We start from the raw sequence: 21,625 nt of genomic DNA, 5'->3' as shown, positions 1-21,625 counted from the left end.
AATCCTCCCAAAAATTCACAGGTACAAATTTCAGACACACACATGTTTGAAAATTCAAAACAATGTTCTTTATAATGAAAATTCACTTAAACCAAGCAAAGAGCACTCGTCTCCAAACAAACTGGTAATTTGTACACGTCCCTTATCAGTTCTGTGATACTTATCTTGCAGCTGTGAGGCAATTCACAGTCCTTCTTTCACAAAGTGACACACACTTTGCTCTGGTTTAGTTTCAAAGCAGGGGAAAATCAGCACACAAAGGTCAAAGTCAGCAAAGCAGGCACGAAACACAACGATCAGATAATCCTCCACAATGGCCAAACCCACAGGCTGCTATTTATAGCAGCCTCACTAATGACCACAGCCCCACCCAACCACAGGTGGCCTCATTTTCTTTGATAATAATCTCTCAGTTGTTGTTGCCTATGCATCGCTCTCCGCATGCGTGGCTGTATCATTAACTCTTGTTCTGAATCCAAGGAGGAGCTAGATAATTGATCTCCTTCTGAGCTGTCTGCCCCACTTTCCGCCTCCCTGTCACTCATGTCTTCTTGGTCAGAGGAGCCTTCATCAGCAGATTCCACCGGGGGCAAAACAGGCCTGCAGCATGTGGATGTCTCCCCCACATCCACAGTCCTTGGGGCAGGAGCTGGGCCAGAGCTAACCACAACAGACAGTGTTGAGGGAATTATTTGTTTAGCAGAGTGATGGCGTTCAGGATAAAACTATTCTTGTGTCCAGTTGTCTTGGTGTGCAGTGCTCTGTACCGACGTTTTAAGGGCAGGAGTTGAAAAGGTTTATGTCCACGATGCAAGGGGTCAGTAAATATGGTCTTTGGCAACCCCTGTGAAATGGTCAGTCGACCCCTCCAAAGGGATCCGACTCCCAGGTTGAGAACCACTGACCTAGAGAGAAGGGAGGGTTTTCTGGAGTTTAACAACCACAACAGTGGCTGTCCTTAAATGTTTATTAATTCTGTGGGTCAAATCGACATCATGATAGTGATCCTGTGGCACATAGGGTGGGTTTTCTAATTTTAGGGTCAAGATGCAGAGGGGCAGCATACAAATCTAATAAATAAATAGTAAGAATACTCTTGAGTATTGTATTGGCAGTTCTGTGTTAGCAAAAACTTCAGAAGAGAAGGATTTAGGGGTAGTGATTTCTGACAGTCTCAAAATGGGTCAGCAGTGTGATCGGGCAGTAGGAAAAGCAAGTAGGATGCTTGGCTGCATAGCTAGAGGTATACCAAGCAGGAAGAGGGAGATTGTGATCCCCTTATATAGAGCGCTGGTGAGACCCCATTGGAATCCTGTGTTCAGTTCTGGAGACCTCACCTACAAAAAGATATTGACAAAATTGAACGGGTCCAAAGATGGGCTACAAGAATGGTGGAAGGCCTTAAGCATAAAACGTATCAGGAAAAACTTCATGAACTCAATCTGTATAGTCTGGAGGACAGAAGGAAAAGGGGGAACGTGATCGAAAAATTTAAATATGTGAAAGGGTTAAATAAGGTTCAGGAGGGAAGTGTTTTTAATAGGAAAGTGAACACAAGAACAAGGGGACACAATCTGAAGTTAGTTGGAGGAAAGATCAAAAGCAACGTGAGAAAATATTACTTCACTGAAAGGGTAGTAGATTCTTGGAACAAACTTCCAGCAGACGTGGTTGGTAAATCCACAGTAACTGAATTTAAACATGCTTGGGATAAACATAGATCCATCCTAAGATAAAATACAGGAAATAGTATAAGGGCAGACTAGATGGACCATGAGGTCTTTTTCTGCCGTCAGTCTTCTATGTTTCATTTTCTAATAATTATTATTATTCTTTGCAGTTGAAAATGCTCAATGCTATTCTAACACCGCTATTCTCTTTCTCTCTTCCCCGCCCTTTCCCCAATTGACCCAAGACTGTGTGCTTTTACTGCCAGTATATTCTAGAGAGAAACTTCAGGACGAATGAAAATCAACAGGAATTACCAAGTCACGGACAGAAGTGTGTGTTTGTGTGCGTTTGCGCGCACATGTGTGTTTGCTGCTTCCACACATTAACCGCATGGTTTTTAATGTCAACCACCACGACAAAAAACAAATTTAATTTAGCATGAGCCAGTTCCACACGAGCATGGAAAAGCCACTTTCGTTCACCCCATTTAGAGAGGATGAAGAGACAAGAGGCGGTGAGTGATGGACGTCCAGGGTGCTTCTACGCGAAGGCTTCATACAGAAGCAACGCAAAGCCATTGCAAAACCGAGGAATTCCTGTTGCAAGAGGGTTTTGTTTTTCAAATGACACTAAAGAATGGTTCAAAACTACCGAAAGGCACTAAAAAATTATTAAAGTCCACAACAGCTCGCCTTATTTTTCTCAGACCCAAACTGTCAGGGTACTACTAAAAAATACACATTTGGTTTTCTTTCTTTCTTCATTTTTTTTTAAAAAAACAACAACTACAACCAAGAAGACTAACATTGCTTGTCTCATTGTAAATAACACGGTGTAAATTCTACAGAGAAGTAGAGGATCCAGGCTGATCAGGCGCTGCCTCCAGGTTCACAAACTGAATCCTGCGTTTGCATCAAAGTGTCTCGGAGATGCCGCGAACGCCTGCTGAGGTCTCCTGGTTGTATCTTCACAGATTCTTGTATATTTAGCGATTATAATGTTTGTATATGCACAAAAAAAAAAAAAGGCTAGCTTGATTTTCAAAAACAAAAAATCTTTAAAACCTGCAGCAAATTTAATGATTCCTAAGATGGGGAATTCTGTAGTTCTGTGAAACCAAGGATTCTCACCGGAGTACTAATATTTTCATGCATGCGTTCCGCCTTATTTTGATGAACTCTTTTTCCAGTTTTGCAAATATATGAGAGGGGATCCTGGGGCGCCGATGGTCAAGCCGCAGCTGCCAAGGAAGGCCTCCTCAATGGGTGGACGATCGAGCCGCCAGGGCAGGGCGCCCGTTTGAGAGCAAGCGCTGCTTGGGGAAATCAAATCCATAACCTCTTAAACACAAAAAGCCACCCCGTCATCTAATGTTTGTTGCTCTTGCCAGTTTTTTCCGCTGGAAACGATCTCAAACTTAACAGAAACCATAACATAGACAGTAGTTGCTTCTGCAGAGGGTGGGCGTTGCTAACCTGCCCTGCTTTCAAACCTGGGTATTGCTTGCAGCTTTGGGCAGCTTAGGATGAAGCTCTCGAGAGCGCCAATGGGGGATATTTAAAAAAAAACACGAGGGGGTGGGAAAGGAAATAAGAGAATTTCTTAGCTAACAAGAGTGGCAGCACGCTGTAAAAATATTACTATATTGTGTACTGGCTGTAAGATGTAGAATCTTTCGGGAAGCCAAATCTTGTGTAATCATCCTAGCCGATTAATATTAGGTTGTTAAGGCTGCTGTGTTTTAAAGGGCATTTTTATTTGGGGTTTTGGTGAAATACTTTTAATTTGTTAATTATCTTCATATGGAAACAGGATTTGTTGATAATAGCTCTAATTACATATGTATGAAAAAAAAAAAAACCACCCCACCAACACTGGATGATCTAGTTGATAATTTAAGCATAAAATAAATTGTGTTAAAACACTTCAATGACATGGCGATCGGAATGCTTTGTGCCTAGTGTTCATCTGCTGATCAAGCTTTGCTTTATTTATTTATTTATTCATTCATTCATTCATTCATTCATTCATTCATTCATTCATTCATTCATTTGATTTTTATGCCGCCCTTCTCCTTAGACTCAGGGCGGTTTACAACATGTTAGCAATAGCACTTTTTAACAGAGCCAGCATATTGCCCCCACAATCCGGGTCCTCATTTTACCCACCTCGGAAGGATGGAAGGCTGAGTCAACCTTGAGCCGGTGATGAGATTTGAACCGCTGACCTTCAGATCTACAAGTCAGCTTCAGTGGCCTGCAGTACAGCACTATACCTGCTGCGCCACCTCTTCCCCTCAGGACTGTGAATTTCTCTACCCCTCTTCAGAAACACTAAGAGTTTAAAAAAAAAGTTGGGAAGGTATCTCGGAGATCATCTAGTCCAACCCTCACCTACAAAAGAGACCTCACCTGCAAAAAGATACTGACAAAATTGAACGGGTCCAAAGACGGGCTACAAAAATGGTGGAAGGTCTTAAGCATAAAACGTATCAGGAAAGACTTAATGAACTCAATCTGTATAGTCTGGAGGACAGAAGGGAAAGGGGGGACATGATCAAAACATTTAAATATGTTAAAGGGTTAAATAAGGTTCAGGAAGGAAGTGTTTTTAATAAAGTGAACACAAGAACAAGGGGGCACAGTCTGAGGTCAGTTGGGGGAAAGATCAGAAGCAAGGTGAGGAAATATTATTTTACTGAAAGAGTAGTAGACGCTTGGAACAAACTTCCAGCAGACGTGGTTGGTAAATCCACAGTAACTGAATTTAAACATGCCTGGGATAAACATACAGTTTATCCATCCTTAGATAAAATTCAGGAAATAGTACAGGGGCAGACTAGATGGACTATAAGAACATAAGAAGAGCCATGCTGAATCAGGCCAAAGCCCATCGAGTCCAGCATTCTGTGTCACACAGTGGCTTACCAATTGTCCATGGGGATCTTGAGTAGAAAGAGAAGGCAAAACCCTCCCTTTCCCTTGACCAACAACAAATGGTACTCAAGGGGATCTTGCCTGCCTCAACCAACATAGAGGCGGCACATGGACATCCGTTTCAATAACCACCGATACACTTGATATCCATGAATCTGTCTAATCCTGCCTTGAAGCTATCAAGGCTGACAGCTGTCACGACCTCTTCTGAAAGTGAATTCCATCAACCAACAACCCTCTGGGTGAATAAATATTTCCCTTTATTTGTCCTCACTTTCTTACCTATGAGCTTTAGGGAGTGCCCCCTTGTCCTAGTATTGTGTGGTGGAGAAAATAATTTTTCTCTATCCACCTTTTCTATCCCATGCATGGTTTTATACACTTCGATCAAGTCGCCTCTTAAACGCCGTCTTTCAAGGCTGAAGAAACCAAGGCGTTGCAACCTGGTTTCATAAGGGAGGTCTCCATTTCCTTCATCATTCTTGTTGCCCCTTTTTGCACCTTTTCCAGTTCCATTATATCCTCCTTGAAGTGCGGTGACCAGAACTGTACACAGTACTCCAAATGTGGTCTCACTATCACCATGAGGTCTTTTTCTGCCATCAATCTTCTATGTTTCTATGTTTAACCCCCTGCTCACACAGAAGATCTACATTATTTCTGAGAAATGGCTGTCCCAATTCCTTCTTAAAAGCCTCTATGGATGGAACACCTACAACTTTCAAAGGCAATTTGTTCCACTGGTTGATTGTTCTCACTGTTAGGAATTTTCTTTTTTTTTAATATATTTTATTGGTTTTTTTCAAAGTAACAAACACAACAAACAAAACATATAACACTTAATGGAGCTACAGTCGCTCCACTCAAAATAGAAGTCTTCATATGAAAGTAAAAAGCTTATCTGTAAAATACATATTTTTATAAAGAGTAAAAATTTCAATCTTAATATAAATCTAAGTCTGTATCAAAATTTATAAAGATATATATGAAAAAGAAAAAGGTTTTATGAAAAAACAAAGAAAAAAAAAGATGAAAGGGATTTATATTTATACTACTAATTACCATCTTATACAATTCTAATACTAAATTCAAATATGCAAAATAGTATAGCAACACGCTTATCTCTTATTCCTTGTTTCCCACCAGATATATACTTTCTGCCAGATATCATAAAATTCTGATTCTTCTTGATTATTTAACCGTCTCGTCATCATATCTAATTCGGCACAGTCTAAAATCTTCTTAAGAATATGTGTTTCTTTTGGATATCTCACTATCTTTCCATTTTTGTGCAAAAACTATCCTAGCTGCTACTAATATATGAACTGTTAGGAATTTTCTAGGTTGTTTCTCCCCTTGATTAGTTTCCTTCCATTGCTTCTTGTCCTGCCTTTTGTGGGGACCTACCCAGTGGTGGGTTGCTCCTGGTTCTGCAAACTGGTAGCAGCAGTGGAAGGAAGCCCCACCACCTTCCCAGGATGCTAAGCATTCTTTAAGTCGAAGCTCAGTGAGCAGCAATGCTGTTTAGAAGAAAGAGAGGCAATTGGAAAGGTGGAGATTAGGAAAATTAGAAAGAATAGGGGCACGTTGTTCTGTCTGGGTCACTCCGGAAGCTATAACCAACCCAAAAAGATAAGCCAGACACACCGTAAAATTCAAATACAGTTTTATAATGTTCAAGGAAAACGAAGCTAACAGAAAATGTCCTTACAAAGCAGGAAAACACTGGAACTCCAAATATATACACGAAAGCAAGTGTCCATGCATCAATATAGGATTCTTGCTGCCAAGACGAGGCTGTAGATAACAGACTTACACCTCCCACGGTTCTTCAAGACTGCTGGGCCACGAGCCAGGAACAGAGACGCCGAGAAACAATGCAGGTTACAGGAACTCCAAACTGATAACACACCACATGGCTTCAATAGCTTGCCTGCCTTATAAACCCTTCCCTGCTAATGTGGACCACACCCAAGCCCTGATGTTCCTTATTCAATGCTGATAATAACTCCTCAATTGATCCTTCCTTTGATCTAAACATCTCTGTCGCATGTCAATGACAGCTTGTGCCTCGTCACCTAATGACTCCAAGCTCCTGGCAGGGGAGGGCCCTTCCCTGGGGCTCCCATGCTATTCTTCCTCGTCACATTCCTGACTGGACCCTCCCCCGTCCGACTGCTGAGCCCCCTCCTCTTCGCTGTCAGCCTCCTCCGGGCATGGAGCCAGTAGAGACGCAGCTGGCCTTTGATCTGCCTCAGGCTGAACCACAACACACGTAATAGGAAAAAGAAGTTAGTCCCATATCCTGCTTAAAAGACAGGCACAAAGAAACACGAATGATTTACCGGGTGTGGTGTGCTTGTCTTAGCCAGAAAGGCAAGATAAATCATACAAATGCAAACTTCTCTCCTTGCTAAAAAAGAAAGTGAAAAATTAGAGGCCAATGTTTTCTTTTTAAGGACTCATCAGAGAAGATACAGATCTTCTTCTCTGTAGCTTCTCCTCTGGCAATATTGCACTGCTTAACCAGAGCATACAAAACATTGGCTAGACCAATTCTGGAATACAGCTCACCTGCCTGGAACCCGCACTGCATATCGGACCTTAATACAATCAAGAGAATCCAAAAAAAAATTCAGAAGAAGAGTCCACCACTCCTTCTCTTACAACAGAATACCTTATTCCACCAGACTTGAAATTTGGGGCTTACATAGCTTAGAACTACATCGCCTTCGATCTGATCTAAATGTAGTTCATGAAATCATCTTCCACAATGTCCTACCTGTCAATGAATACTCCAGCTGCAACCGCAACAATACACGAGCACACAATAGATTCAAACTCAATGTAAACCGCTCGAAACTCAGCTGCAGAAAATACGACTTCGGCAACCGAGTGATCAGTACCTGGAATCCACTACCTGACCTTTTTCTTCTCGAAACCCATTCCTAAGAGGTCTGCAAGGGGGTGCATAAGCGCACCGTCCCTGTCCTATTATTCTATTATCCTAATTTATTTGTACCTACTTTGCTAATGTGTATGTTTATACCAACACTGCTATCTTGTACATGTTTTGGACAAACAAACCAACAAATCTTCTTGAAGGCCAGCAGTACACAGCCTTTGAGGTGGGGTAGGACATCTGCTCAGGAGGGAGGGAGGGAGGGATGAGGATGGTTTTGTTGCAGCTGGGTGAGGTCACCAACTTCAGGAATGGAGAGCCCAAGGAGATAGAGCAACACAGGTTTATTGGTGCCCACCGGTTCAGAGTATTCATATGACAAAGTCTTAACCCCGGCTTGTGTCTGCAGCAAGATTCCTTTTTAAAAACAAATTAGAAAAGGTTTATTAAATATATAAACTTTAGAAAAGACAGTACATAACCTTTTAACCTCTGTTTCATAGTCATTTACATTGATACTGTACAATGTCTTAAGTCAGACAAAGAAAGGAAGAACAGATAGAGATAGAAGAGAGAAAAAGAAACATAGAAACATATAACAATGAACCCCACCCTCTAGATAGACAGCTCTGTCTCTTATGTTATTCTACGGCATTTGGTACCAATGGTTATTTTTCGGTTTTATGTAAAACTTTTTGCCACTGAATCAAGATACTTATACTTTACATAACACTTGGATGACCAAAGCATGTCATCAATCTGCCGAGTCTTCATAGAGGGATGACATATAAATCAATTTAATTAATTAATTACTTAATTTATTTATTTATTTATTTATTAGATTTGTATGCCGCCCCTCTCCGTAGACTCGGGGCGGCTAACAACAATAAAAACAGCATATAACAAATCTAATATTTAAATTACTAAAAACCCTTATTAAGAAACAAACATACACACAAACATACCATGCATAAATTGTATAGGCCTAGTGGGAAGGTATATCTCAATTCCCCCATGCTTGACGTCAGAGGTGGGTTTTAAGGAGCTTACGAAAGGCAAGGAGGGTGGGGGCAATTCTGATCTCTGGGGGGCAGTTGGTTCCAGAGGGCTGGGGCCGCCACAGAGAAGGTTCTTCCCCTGAGCCCCACCAAACGACATTGTTTAGTTGACGGGACCTGGAGAAGGCCCACTCTGTGGGACCTAACTGGTCACTGGGATTCGCGCGGCAGAAGGCAGTCCCGGTATATTCTGGTCCGATGCCATGAAGGGTTTTATAGGTCATAACCAACACTTTGAATTGTGACCGGAAACTGATCGGCAACCAATGCAGACTGCGGAGTGTTGGTGTGACATGGGCATATTTAGGAAAGCCCATGATTGCTCTCACAGCTGCATTCTGCACGACCTGAAGTTTCCGAACACTTTTCAAAGGTAGCCCCATGTAGAGAGCGTTACAGTAGTCGAGCCTCGAGGTGATGAGGGCGTGAGTGACTGTGAGCAGTGACTCCCGGTCCAGATAGGGCCACAACTGGTGCACCAGGCAAACCTGGGCAAACGCCCCCCTCGCCACAGCTGAAAGATCTTTCTCTAATGTGAGCTGTTTATTTATCAATCAATCAATCAATCAAATAAATAAATAAATAAATAAATAAATAAATAAAAATAAAATAAAAAACAAGTTGGGATTGATCTGTATGAAAAGGGGAATGTAGTTAAAAGGGTCAGTAAAGGACTAAAATAACGAAGAACATGAAATAATGATGAAAATGAAAGAATGATATATGTGCGTCTTCCTCAGTTTCAAAGAGAAAGATGACATCCCAATGAGAATAAATAGAATGGAGGGAGGAAAAATAGAGGGGGGGGGCTAGTGAACATTCATTTTTTTCTTGCCAACAATGGGTGTCCCCCCCCCATAAGATGAGAGAAGAAACGGGGGAGGGTTGTCAGCTATTCTGGATTAATCTCAGCTCTCACATTGACAGACTGAGAAGATGTCAGTATAACCATGTCACTGGCATCTGAGGCCATTTCTGTGTGGAGAATTTTGAAGAAGCTGTTTATGTACTTTGGATTTAAGGAAACCATATTTTAACAACCACAGATGGAAGTCCAGCATTTTTCCAGGCCTTGAAGTTCTAAAAAAAGTCCTGAAAACACAGGAAGAAAGGAATGTAAATGAAACAAGGGCCGTTTAAGAAAGGAAGAGAGACCTCGTGGAACAAGCTAAAAAGCAAACTTGCCACGTTATTTTAAATATTATTTCACTGAAAGAGTAGTAGATGCTTGGAAGAAACTTCCAGCAGATGTGGTTGGTAAATCCACAGTAACTGAATTTAAACATGCCCGGGATAAACATAGATCCATCCTTAGATAAAATACAGGAAATAGTATAAGGGCAGACTAGATGGACCAGGAGGTCTTTTTCTGCCGTCAATCTTCTAGGTTTCTATGAATGGGCGGGGCTCCGATGGGATGAGACTTTTCCGGTTTTTTTGCTTCTTCCACCAAAATCTCGCATCCCCTCATATGATTCCTTATTTTCTTTCTTTCTTATCTTCTTGTCTGTCTGTGTGTCTGTCTATCTTTTCTGTGTTACCTGTCTTCCTTACTATCTTTTAGAAACATAGAAAAATAGAAGACTGACGGCAGAAAAAGACCTCATGGTCCATCTACTCTGCCCTTATACTATTTTCTGTATTTTATCTTAGGATGGATATATGTTTATCCCAGGCATGTTTAAATTCAGTTACTGTGGATTTATCTACCACGTCTGCTGGAAGTTTGTTCCAAGGATCTACTACTCTTTCAGTAAAATAATATTTTCTCATGTTGCTTTTGATCTTTCCCCCAACTAACTTCAGATTGTGTCCCCTTGTTCTTGTGTTCACTTTCCTATTAATTTTTTAATGCCTTTTTGTCTTTCTATTGTTCTTTCCATCTTTCTGTCTTTCTTCCTGTTTTCGGTCTGTCTGTCTGTCTTTCTTCCTTCCTTCTTTTCTTCCTGTCTGTGTTTCCTGTCTTCCTTACTGTCTTTTTTAATGCCTTTTTGTCTTTCTATCTTTCTTCCAGTTTTCTGTCTGTCTTCCTTCCTTCCTTCCTGTCTTTCTTGCTGTATCTTTCTTTCTTTCTTTCAAGGGGAACAAGGGGACACAATCTGAGGTTAGTTGGGGGAAACATCAAAAGCAACATGAGAAAATATTATTTTACTGAAAGAGTAGTAGATCCTTGGAACAAACTTCCAGCAGACGTGGTTGGTAAATCCACAGTAACTGAATTGAAACATGCCTGGGATAAACATATATCCATCCTAAGATAAAATACAGGAAATAGTATAAGGGCAGACTAGATGGACCATGAGGGCTTTTTCTGCCATCAATCTTCTATGTTTCTATGGAAGAGAAGGACACCCAACTTCTGGGGGAATAAACCAGGTATCCCAAAAAGCAACCATGGGAATGTGAATACATTGTGTTCCCATGATCTGAATCTCAAATGTCATCTGAAATGTCTCTCAAGGTGTCAGGAGTAGCCGGCAGAAGTACAGATTATAATCTTAGGAAACTCCAGAGGTGCCAGAAGGTTAAAGAAGAAAGGAAGTATCCAAAAATGGGAAGGAGGGATAGGCACTTTTATCTGTGAACAGCTTGGAATACAGGTGATGTAAGAAGCAAGGGTGGATTTGTCAAGAAGCTGGCTGGGGGATTCTGGGAATTGAAGTCCTCCCAGGCTTTAAAGTGGCCAAGGAAGCTGGCTGGGGGATTCTGGGGGTTGAAGTCCTCCCACGCTTCAAGGTGGCCAAGGAAGCTGTATTCCAAGGTGAACACCTTGGAATACAGGTGATCTGAGCAGCAAGGGTGGATTTGTCAAGAAGTTGGCTGGGGGATTCTAGGAATTGAAGTCCTCCCAGGCTTTAAAGTGGCCAAGGAAGCTGTATTCCAAGGTGAACACCTTGGAATACTGGTGATCTGAGAAGCAAGGGTGGATTTATCAAGAAGCTGGCTGGGGGATTCTGGGGGTTGAAGTCCTCCCACGCTTCAAGGTGGCCAAGGAAGCTGTATTCCAAGGTGAACACCTTGGAATACAGGTGATCTGAGAAGCAAGGGTGGATTTGTCAAGAAGTTGGCTGAGGGATTCTGGGAGTTGAAGTCCTACCACGCTTTAAAGTGGCCAAGGAAGCTGGCTGGGGGATTCTGGGAATTGAAGTTCTCCCACACTTTAAGGTGGCCAAGGAAGCTGTATTCCAAGGTGAACACCTTGGAATACAGGTGATTTGAGAAGCAAGGGTGGATTTGTCAAGAAGCTGGCTGGGGAATTCTGGGAATTGAAGTCCTCCCACGCTTCAAGGTGGTCAAGGAAGCTGGCTGGGGGATTCTGGGAGTTGAAGTCCACAAGTCTTAAAACTTGCCAAAGTTGGAGACCCCTGTCCTAGTGGACCAGATGAATAAACACTTTTCTGCACTCCCGTAGATCTGCAGCTTATTCCATAAACTCTCTTTCCAGCTCATACAATCCATGTTTGTTTTTTTTATGGTCTCCAGGTCTATTGGTTAGAAATATTGAGAAACAGCACCAGGTTGAGAAAGGCTGCTTTACACCACAGTTAAATTCTGGTTTTGAATTAAATTCTTCTATCCGTGAGATTAGGGGGTGCACTGTAGTCTAGGTTGCCTGGGGGCAGGAGAGGGATTGTGTCCAGCAGATCCAAAAGGATCCAGAAGTTCTCCATACAGACTCCCCTCTGATGCTGGCGCCAAGGAGACTGTATATTCTAACAGATTAACAGTCCTAAGGGACATGGCAGGTCATCGAGTCCAACCCCAGCCCAAAGAGGAGTCCCTACATCTGCCTCTACCTAGGATCGAACTCACAACTCCCTGATTGTCAAGCAAGAGCTCCACCTCTGGGCCTGGGAGGTCATCTAGTCCGACCCTCCTGCTCACGCAAGAGGAGACATGCTCTGGGATTCGAACCATGGAACCTCCAATGAGCCTCTCTCTGCCGCTGGAAAGGATGGAAAGAAGACCACCCGGAGCCTTAACTCCCACCAGATGCCAATGACCGCTTGGAAAGCGTCTCTTTTCGGCTTGGAGGCTGCCCAAAGGTGCAGTTCCGGAGGGCGCCGAAGGGGCCGCTGTGGGCGCGGCGGCCGACGGAAGTGAGAGCGAGAGAGAGGCGGAAGTCGGCGGGGCGGGGTAGCAGGCGGAGCAGCAAGTGGAGCGCCTGGCTCGGCCCGGCCTCCCTCCTACCCTCCCTCCTCCCAGGGCCGGCATGGCGGACAGCGCCAGCGAGAGCGACACGGACGGCAGCGGGGCCGCGGGGGCTCCGGCGGCGGCGGCCTCGACGTCGGGGCCGGGCGGGAGCTCGGCGGCTGCGGCGGCGGCCGGCGGGGTCCCCGGGGGCGGCGGCGCCGGCGGGAAGGCGGGGGGCATCGTGATCTCCCCGTTCCGCCTGGAGGAGCTGACCAACCGGCTGGCCTCCCTGCAGCAGGAGAACAAGGTGCTGAAGATCGAGCTGGAGACCTACAAGCTCAAGTGCAAAGCGCTGCAGGAGGAGAACCGAGACCTGCGCAAGGCCAGCGTCACCATCGTGAGTGCCCCGCCCGTTCGCCCGCACCCAGGCAGGCAGGCCCCGGGGGAGGGGGGGGACAGTGGGGGCGGGGCTTTCTGTCGCCCCGCCCACCCCCGAGGGACCCTCCCTCTGGATCTGGCCCAGGGCTCCGCCCCCCAGGTCCCTTTGGGAACACTTGACAGAGTTGGAAAGGGATCTTGGAGGCCATCTAGACCAGGGGGGTCTCCCAACCTTGGCCACTTTAAATGCTGCAGGACTTCAACTCCCAGATTTCTTCCAGCCAGTAATGCTTCTTTAATTTGCTCGCTGAGAGATTCTGGGAGTTGATGTCCTCCAGGCTCTCTGTCTGTCTGTCTGTCTGTCTGTCTGTCTGTCTGTCTGTCTGTCTGTCTATCTAATCAATCTATCTATCTATCTATCTATCTATCTATCTATCTATCTATCTATCTATCTATCTATCTATCTATCTATCTATAATCTCTATGTAATCTATCTATCTATCTATCTATCTATCTACCTATCTATCTATTTAATATCTCTCTCTCTATTTATTTATTTATCTATCTACCTATCTAATCTCTCTCTCTCTCTCTCTCTCTCTCTATATATATATATATATATATATATATATATATATATATACATATATATATATATATATAATCTCTCTCTCTATCTAATCTCTATCTATATATCTACCTATCTATCTATCTATCTATCTATCTATCTATCTATCTATCTATCTAATCTCTCTATCTAATCTACCTACCTACCTACCTATCTAATCTTATCTATCTATCTATTTATCTATCTATCTTATATGCCGCCAAGTCCTGAAGGACTCTGGGCGGCTTCCAGCAAGTAAGAGACAATTTTTAAAACAGCATAAAAACATTTCATTAAAAACCCTATTAAAAATATACATACTCTCACATTCACATATGGCCGGATCTAGGCAGTATCTCATTTGATCAACAGCCCAGGCCTGCTGGAAAAGCCAAGTCTTTATAGCTTTGTGGAAGGCCGGTAAGGACCGAAGCCAATTTAAAGTGGCCAAGGAAGGTGGCTGGGGGATTCTGGGAGTTGAAGTCCTCCAGGCTTTAAAGTGGCAAGGAAGATGGCTGGGGGGATTCTGGGAGTTGAAGTCCTTCCAGGCTTAAAGTGGCGAAGGTTGGAGACCCCTGATCTAATCCATCTAATTCTATGACATCTGGACTTCAAGTTGCAGAATTCCTGAGCTAGCATGATTGAAGTCCACACGTCATAGAAGACCCAACTTTGCCTTCCCCTGGTCTAGCCCAACACCCCTGCTCACACAGGAGATTGAGATTCGAACCGCCGAACATCCAACATTTCTGATGGACAAGCTCAGTGTCTAAGCCACTGAGCCACCTAGTCACTTACCCTCTTCCTCCGGCCCCTTCTCCTCTTCCTCCTCCCACCCCAGCTGCTCCAAGGTGAGAAGGGGGCTGCTTCTGACTCCCAGCTCAGGCCCGCAGGCAATCCAGATGAAGGCAAGAATACCACGCAGGATTCATGGTTTGCAGCTGCCTGGCCCTCTTCCTTCCCTTCTGGCAGCCCCATTTGTCCCATACCTGTTCTGTCGAGCTCTCTGGTAGAATCCTCCCGAAAATTCACAGATACAAATTTCAGACACACACACACGTTTGAAAATTCAAAACAATGTTCTTTATAGCAAAAATGCAAATAAACGAAGCCCTCTTTTTGTATAGCAAAGAGCACTCGTCTCCAAACAAACTGGTAATTTGTACAAGTCCCTTATCAGTTCTGAGATACTTAGCTTGCAGCTGTGAGGCAATTCACAGTCCTTCTTCTTTCACAAAGTGAAACACACTTTGCCCTGGTTTAGTTTCAAAGCGGGGAAAAATCAGCACACAAAAGGTCAAAGTCAGCAAGGCAGGCAAGAAACACAATGATCAGATAATCCTCCACAATGGCCAAACCCACAGGCTACTATTTATAGCAGCCTCACTAATTACCACAGCCCCACCCAACCACAGGTGGCCTCATTTTCTTTGATAATAATCTCTCAGTTGTTGCTGCCTATGCATCGCGCTCCGCATGCGTGGCTGTATCATTAACTCTTGTTCCGAATCCAAGGAGGAGCTAGATAATTGATCTCCTTCTGAGCTGTCTGCCACACTCTCCTACTCCCTGTCACTCATGTCTTCTTGGTCAGAGGAGTCTTCATCATCAGATTCCACTGGGGGCAAAACAGATCTGCAGCATGGCTGATTTTCTAATCTGGGCAGGCAGCGCTGTCTGTCTGTCTTTGCCCTGCCAGGTGTTTCTGGGCTTTCCTTCTACTTAGGCCAGACCTTTTGGTGGTTTCTAGATAGAGTGTGTAAGAGCCATGTGTAATGTGTTGTGTAGTGTGTAAGTGTTTTTGTGTTGGAAATTGCTAAGGGAGGAAGTCACCGTGGGAGACAACCAGGAAAATATGCATACACACACAGGAGGAGAACCTACAGCTTAGAGCAGTGTTTCCCAACCTTGGCAACTTGAAGATATCTGGACTTCAACTCCCAGAATTCCCCAGCCAGCATTCGCTGGCTGGGGAATTCTGGGAGTTGAAGTCCAAATATCTTCAAGTTGCCAAGGTTGGGAAACACTGACTTAGAGATAAAAGCTACTGCTTTATAAGCAGCCTGCCCTGGGTTCAAATCCCAATGGGGGTATGGCTAGCTGATGAGAGCTCAATAGCTTGAAATAGATCTATACTAGTCTCCCTTCATTTTCATTATCAACAAAAATATGTTTGTTACATAGATACATACATACATACATACATACATACATACATACATACATACATATTTTTTATTATTATTATTATTATTATTATTATTATTATTATTATTATTAATTAGATTTGTATGCCGCCCCTCTCCAAAGACTCGGGGCGACTCACAACAATAATAAAATACAAAATAGTAATGAAACAAATCTAATATTAAAAAACATATAAAACCCTATCATTATTTAAAAAATCTAAACAGCACATTCATACCAAACATAAAACAAAGTATAAAAAAACCTGGGGGAAAGGTGTCTCAACTCCCCCATGCCTGGCGGTATAAGTGAGTCTTGAGTAGTTTACGAAACATACATACATACATACATACATACATACATACATACATACATACATACATACAGTGGTACCTCTACCTAAGAACGCCTCTACTTACGAACTTTTCTAGTTAAGAACCTGGAGTTCAAGATTTTTTTGCCTCTTCTCAATAACTATTTTCCACTTAAAAACCCGAGCCTACAAAAATGTAACCGGAAAAGGCAGGGAGAAGCCTCCATGGGGCCTCTCTAGGAATCTCCAGGGAGAAAACAAGGCCTCTACCCTCCCTGTGGTTTCCCCAATCGCATGCATTATTTGCTTTTACATTGATTGCTATGGGAAAAATTGCTTCTGAACTGAACACAGTATTTCAAATGTGGTCTCACCAGCGCTCTATACAGCGGGATCACAATCTTCCTCTTCCTGCTTGTTATACCTCTAGCTATGCAGCCAAGCATCCCACTTGCTTTTCCTACCGCCCGACCACACTTTCTCACCTATTTTGATACTGTCAGAAATCAAAGAAGCAGAGGATAGGCAGGATGAACTAAAAGATAACGTAATGCTTCTCAAATAATAAGATCTATGGATAAGGGCTCCTACTTCCACCTAATTAGGACTCATAATTTTTTAAAAAATCTCTCTTTTAGGACAGAAATGCATGCCTCCTTGTGACTTAGGTTTCAAGGTACAGTGATCCCTCGATTTTCGCGATCTCGATCTTCGCGAAACGGCTACACCACGATTTTTCAAAAAATATTAATTAAAAAATACTCCACGGTTTTTTTTGCTATACCACGGTTTTTCCCACCCGATGACGTCACTCTCTTCCTTCCTTTCTCATCTTTCTTTCTCTCTCTCTTTCTCTCTCGCTTCTTCCTCTCTCACACTCTCTTCCTCCCTCTCTCATCTCTTTCTTTCCTTCTCTCTCTTTCTCTATCTCTCCCCCTCTTGCTCTCGGGCGGCGGGCGGGCGAGCAGCGGGCAGCAGCGAGGAGCCGAAGATCGGGGCTTCCCCTTTGCGTGGGCGGCGGGGAAGACCCAGGGAAGGTTTCTTCGGCCGCAGCAGCAGCTGATCTGCTCGGCAGGGCTGCTGCAGGAGGACCCGTGTCCGAAAGCCGGTGAGAGGGGTGGAGCGGGCAGGCGGGCGAGCGGCCGGCGGGCGATAGCGGCGAGGGCGCCGGACGCGCTGGGGGGGCGGGGGCAGCCGACATTCAAAGCAATCTTTGTCGGCTTCCGCACTTTCATCGCTCCCCGGCTCCACCATCTGCGCATGCGTGGCCATGGAAAAAAGGGCGTGCATGCGCAGATGGTGTTTTTACTTCCGCACCACTATATCGCGAAAAATCGATTATCGCGAGAGGTCTTGGAATGTAACCCTCGCGATACTCGAGGGATCACTGTATAACCGACAAGAACCCGAGGTGCAGGCACACTTATTGCTTGTCCCCTGGGAGCTCATTTGGTCTGCTTTCTATTATTGCTTGAAATGCTACAGTGACCTGCAGAATCACTTTGACTTCCCAAAGTCTGTCTGTCTGTAACAGGCAGTGATAAAGCTGATGTGCTATTCCCTGCTGTCATAAGGCTCTGAGAATAAACCAGCAAGCCAATTTCATTTCTGGACTAAGCTGTAAAGAGGAGCCGGGGTGGCACAGCAGGTAGAGTGCTATACTGCAGGCCACTGAAGCTGACTGTAGATCGGTTCAAATCTCATCACCGGCTCAAGGTTGACTCAGCCTTCCATTCTTCCGAGGTGGGTAAAATGAGGACCCGGATTGTGAGGGCAATAGGCTGGCTCTGTTAAAAAGTGCTATTGCTAACATGTTGTAAGCCGCCCTGAGTCTAAGGAGAAGGGCCGCATAAAAATCGAATAGATAGATAGGTAGGTAGGTAGGTAGGTAGGTAGATAGATAGATAGATAGATAGATAGATAGATAGATAGAGATAGATAGATAGATAGATAGATAGATAGATAGATAGATAGATAGATAGATAGATATGAATAGAATAGAATAGAATAGAATTTTTATTGGCCAAGTCTGATTGGATACACAAGGAATTTGTCTTGGTGCATATGCTCTCAACGTACATAAAATAAAATCTACATTTGTCAAGAATCATGTGGTACAACACTTAATGATTGTCATAGGGGTCAAATAAGCAATGAAGATAGATAGACAGATAGATAGATAGATAGATAGATAGATAGATAGATAGATAGATAGATAGATAGATAGATAGATAGAGATAGATAGATGATAGATAGATAGAGATAGATAGATAGATAGAGATAGATAGATAGATAGATAGATAGATAGATAGATAGATAGATGATAGATAGATAGATAGATAGATAGATGATAGATAGATAGATAGATAGATAGATAGATAGATGATAGATAGATAGATAGATAGATATAGAGATAGATAGATAGATAGATATAGAGATAGATAGATAGATATAGAGATAGATAGATGATAGATAGATAGATAGATAGATAGATAGATAGATAGATAGATAGATAGATAGTTGAGTGGAGAGTTGAGTTGCATGTGGAACTCCTCTCCTCCTTTGAAATGTCCTCTGGTGTTAGAAATGGACATGCCGAAGGATCTCATTGGATGGATCCTTCACAGTCCTAATGTTTGAGTAGCTATGGCTTCTGAAGATTGGATCCATTGCGGTGTGTGTGTGTGTGTTTGTGTCCGAAATAGTAAGCGTTTGATGTATGTCCTGAATTATAGTGTCCAGGATCCAGTTCAAGGTTATTGAGATTTCTTTCCAGGAAATCAGAAATTAATATAATGTGGCATGTCTAATCAGAAGTTATCTGATGGGCATTTTCACCTTGTAACACCAAAGAGAGTTCTAATCATACGAATGCCCATTTTGCATGCAAACAAGTTGCACTGAAAAACCGTGTAAAAAAATGCTGAAGTAGACCAGGAGAAGGTCCTTTAGTTCACAATTCTGTAAGTTTCTTCTAACAATTTGTATTTATTTAGGGAACTTCTAATGAGACATACCAAGCGTACAATAGAAAGTTAATAATCACATGGTTCTATGCATTACATTAGTATTAATTACCTGGATTTCAAAGTTATCCCATTAAAAACCAATTTATGACAGCAGAATTCAAGCCATAAAAATAATAACGTATATTATTAATCTCCACAAATTTAGAGTGGCAGTCAGAATGCTGGCTGATTAAAATGTAAATATTAAAAAATAATCTAACTCCTTTCTTTATCATGATGGACTTGTTCCCTTATAAATACAGTGCTCCAAAGTCACCACAAATAAATTCTTACCTGATACCTTGCAAATTATTATTTTTTTAAAATAATGATAGGGTTTTATATGTTTTTAATATTAGATTTGTTCCACTGTTATATTGTTTTTTATTGCTGTTATGAGCCGGCCCGAGTCTTCGGAGAGGGGCGGCATACAAATCTAATAAATAAATAAATAAATAAATTAATTAATTAATTAATTAATTAATTATGGTATTTCTCCTCAAATTACTTCTTCCTTTTGTAGTGCTATAGAGCATGCATATACGCTGAAAATTTAATAGCCATTTACCTGTGTGTAAGTTCATAAGGGTCATTCTGATATTGCAGAACTATAATTTACAAGTTTGTTTGCTCTGTTTGTTTTTGCAATGTTTTTTTTACATTTTTCTCCACAAACTTCACATCCTCACATACAAATCAATATGTGTATGCCTTAAAAATATTAAAATAAAATACATAGATATACATTTTTCTCAATCATTCAGAAGCCAATACAGTGGTACCTCGAGATACGAGTTTAATTCGTTCCGGACCTGGGCTCTTAAGTCGAGCAGCTCTTATCTCAAACGACTTTTCCCCATAGGAATTAATGTAAATAATTTTAATTGGTTCCAGCCCTCAAAAAACTCACAAAGTTAGTCTAAATTATGCAGAAAGACATGTTTTTAATGAAGAAATGTACATGTACATATAAATGAATAATGAAGTTTCTTTCACTTAACTTGTAAACTTTCTTAAACTTTTAAATTTACATATGTTCAACTTCTCTGCCACCCAATCCTGTAGGACAGAGGTCCCCAACCCTTTTTGCACCAGGGACCGGCTTTAAGCGATCAAGAAAGGAATGGGTGAATGAATGGACGGAGGGTGGGAAGGAAGGAAGGAAAGAGGGAAGGGACAGGAACAGAGGAAGGAAGCAAGGAAACTTATGAAAGGGGAGAGTAAGAGAGGAATGAGTGAAGGGAGGGAGGGAGGGAAGAAGGTGGGAAGGAGAAAGAAAAGAAGAAATAGAGGAAGGGAAGGTAAAAGAGAGAAAGAAAAAGAGCAAGAAAGAAAGCAAGAAAGAAAGAAAGAAAGGGGGAAGGGACAGGAACAGAGGAAGGAAGCAAGGAAACTTATGAAAGGGGAGAGTAAGAGAGGAATGAGTGAAGGGAGGGAGGGAGGGAAGAAGGTGGGAAGGAGAAAGAAAAGAAGAAATAGAGGAAGGGAAGGTAAAAGAGAGAAAGAAAAAGAGCAAGAAAGAAAGCTGCAAGGACCCCCCCGAGCCCCCCAGGCCGGCTGCAACCTTTTAAAACATGCGCGCCGCTTCGCAGCTGTCTCCTGAAACCGAACGCGGAAGTTAGCGTTTGGCTTCAGGAGACAGCTCCTTGGCGCTTGTATCTCGAATTTGGGCTTGTAAGTAGAACAAAAATATCTCTCCCCTCCCAGCTCTTATCTCGAGTTGCTCTTAAGTAGAGCAGCTCTTATGTCGGGGTTCCACTGTACAGTGATACCTTGTATTACAAACTTAATTGGTTCCGGGACGAGGTTCTTAAGGTGAAAAGTTTGTAAGATGAAACAATGTTTCCCGTAGGAATCAATGGAAAAGCAATTAATGCGGGCAAGCCCAAAATTCACCCCTTTTGCCAGCCGAAGCGCCCGTTTTTGCGCTGCTGGGATTTCCCTGAGGCTCCCCTCCCTCCGGACTTCTGTGTTTTTGCGATGCTGCAGGGGAATCCCAGCATCGCAAAAATGAGCTCTTCGCTGGCAACGGAAGTCTGGAGGTGGGGTTTCCCAGCGAAGGGAGTATCAGTGAAATCGCAGCATCGCAAAAACACAGAAGTCCTCGAAACCCCACCTCCGGACCTCTGTGTTTTTGTGATGCTGCAATTTCACTGAGGCTCCCCTCGCTGGGAAACCCCACCTCCGGACCTCAGTTGCCAGCGAAGCGCCATTTTTGCACTGCTGGGATTCCGCTGCTGGGATTCCCCTCCAACATCACAAAAACACGGAAGTCCGGAGGTGGGGTTTCCCATGGAGGGGAGTCTCAGGGGAATCCCAGCAGCGCAAAAACGGGCACTTCGCTGGCAACGGAAGACCAGAGGCGGGGCATCCCAGCGGCGGTGGTGGGTTTGTAAGGTGAAAATAGTTTGTAAGAAGAGGCAAAAAAATC

At 43.1% G+C, this 21,625-nt stretch overlaps 2 protein-coding genes across 3 annotated transcripts in view; both read left to right on the top strand.

The window, feature by feature from the left end:
- Positions 1-3,601, top strand: part of ANK3 (ankyrin 3) — a 460,069-nt gene extending 456,468 nt beyond the window's left edge. For both annotated transcript variants that reach the window (XM_070752072.1, XM_070752071.1), the window contains exon 43: positions 1,916-3,601. The gene's annotated coding sequence lies outside the window, so the exon portion shown is untranslated. The remainder of the gene's footprint in view (positions 1-1,915) is intronic.
- A 9,106-nt stretch (positions 3,602-12,707) lies between these two features.
- The window catches only part of CCDC6 (coiled-coil domain containing 6), a 91,616-nt gene continuing 82,698 nt past the window's right edge, over positions 12,708-21,625 (top strand). The window contains exon 1 of the mRNA XM_070752069.1: positions 12,708-13,098. Within this exon, the coding sequence (XP_070608170.1) occupies positions 12,781-13,098 (318 nt within the window). The 5' untranslated portion in view covers positions 12,708-12,780. The remainder of the gene's footprint in view (positions 13,099-21,625) is intronic.

The sequence above is a fragment of the Erythrolamprus reginae genome, chromosome 5 (assembly GCF_031021105.1).
Source record: "Erythrolamprus reginae isolate rEryReg1 chromosome 5, rEryReg1.hap1, whole genome shotgun sequence".
NCBI classification, from domain to species: domain Eukaryota; kingdom Metazoa; phylum Chordata; class Lepidosauria; order Squamata; family Dipsadidae; genus Erythrolamprus; species Erythrolamprus reginae.
The sequence above is the reverse complement of the archived record's forward strand: the minus strand, read 5'-3'. Positions and strand labels throughout refer to the sequence as shown.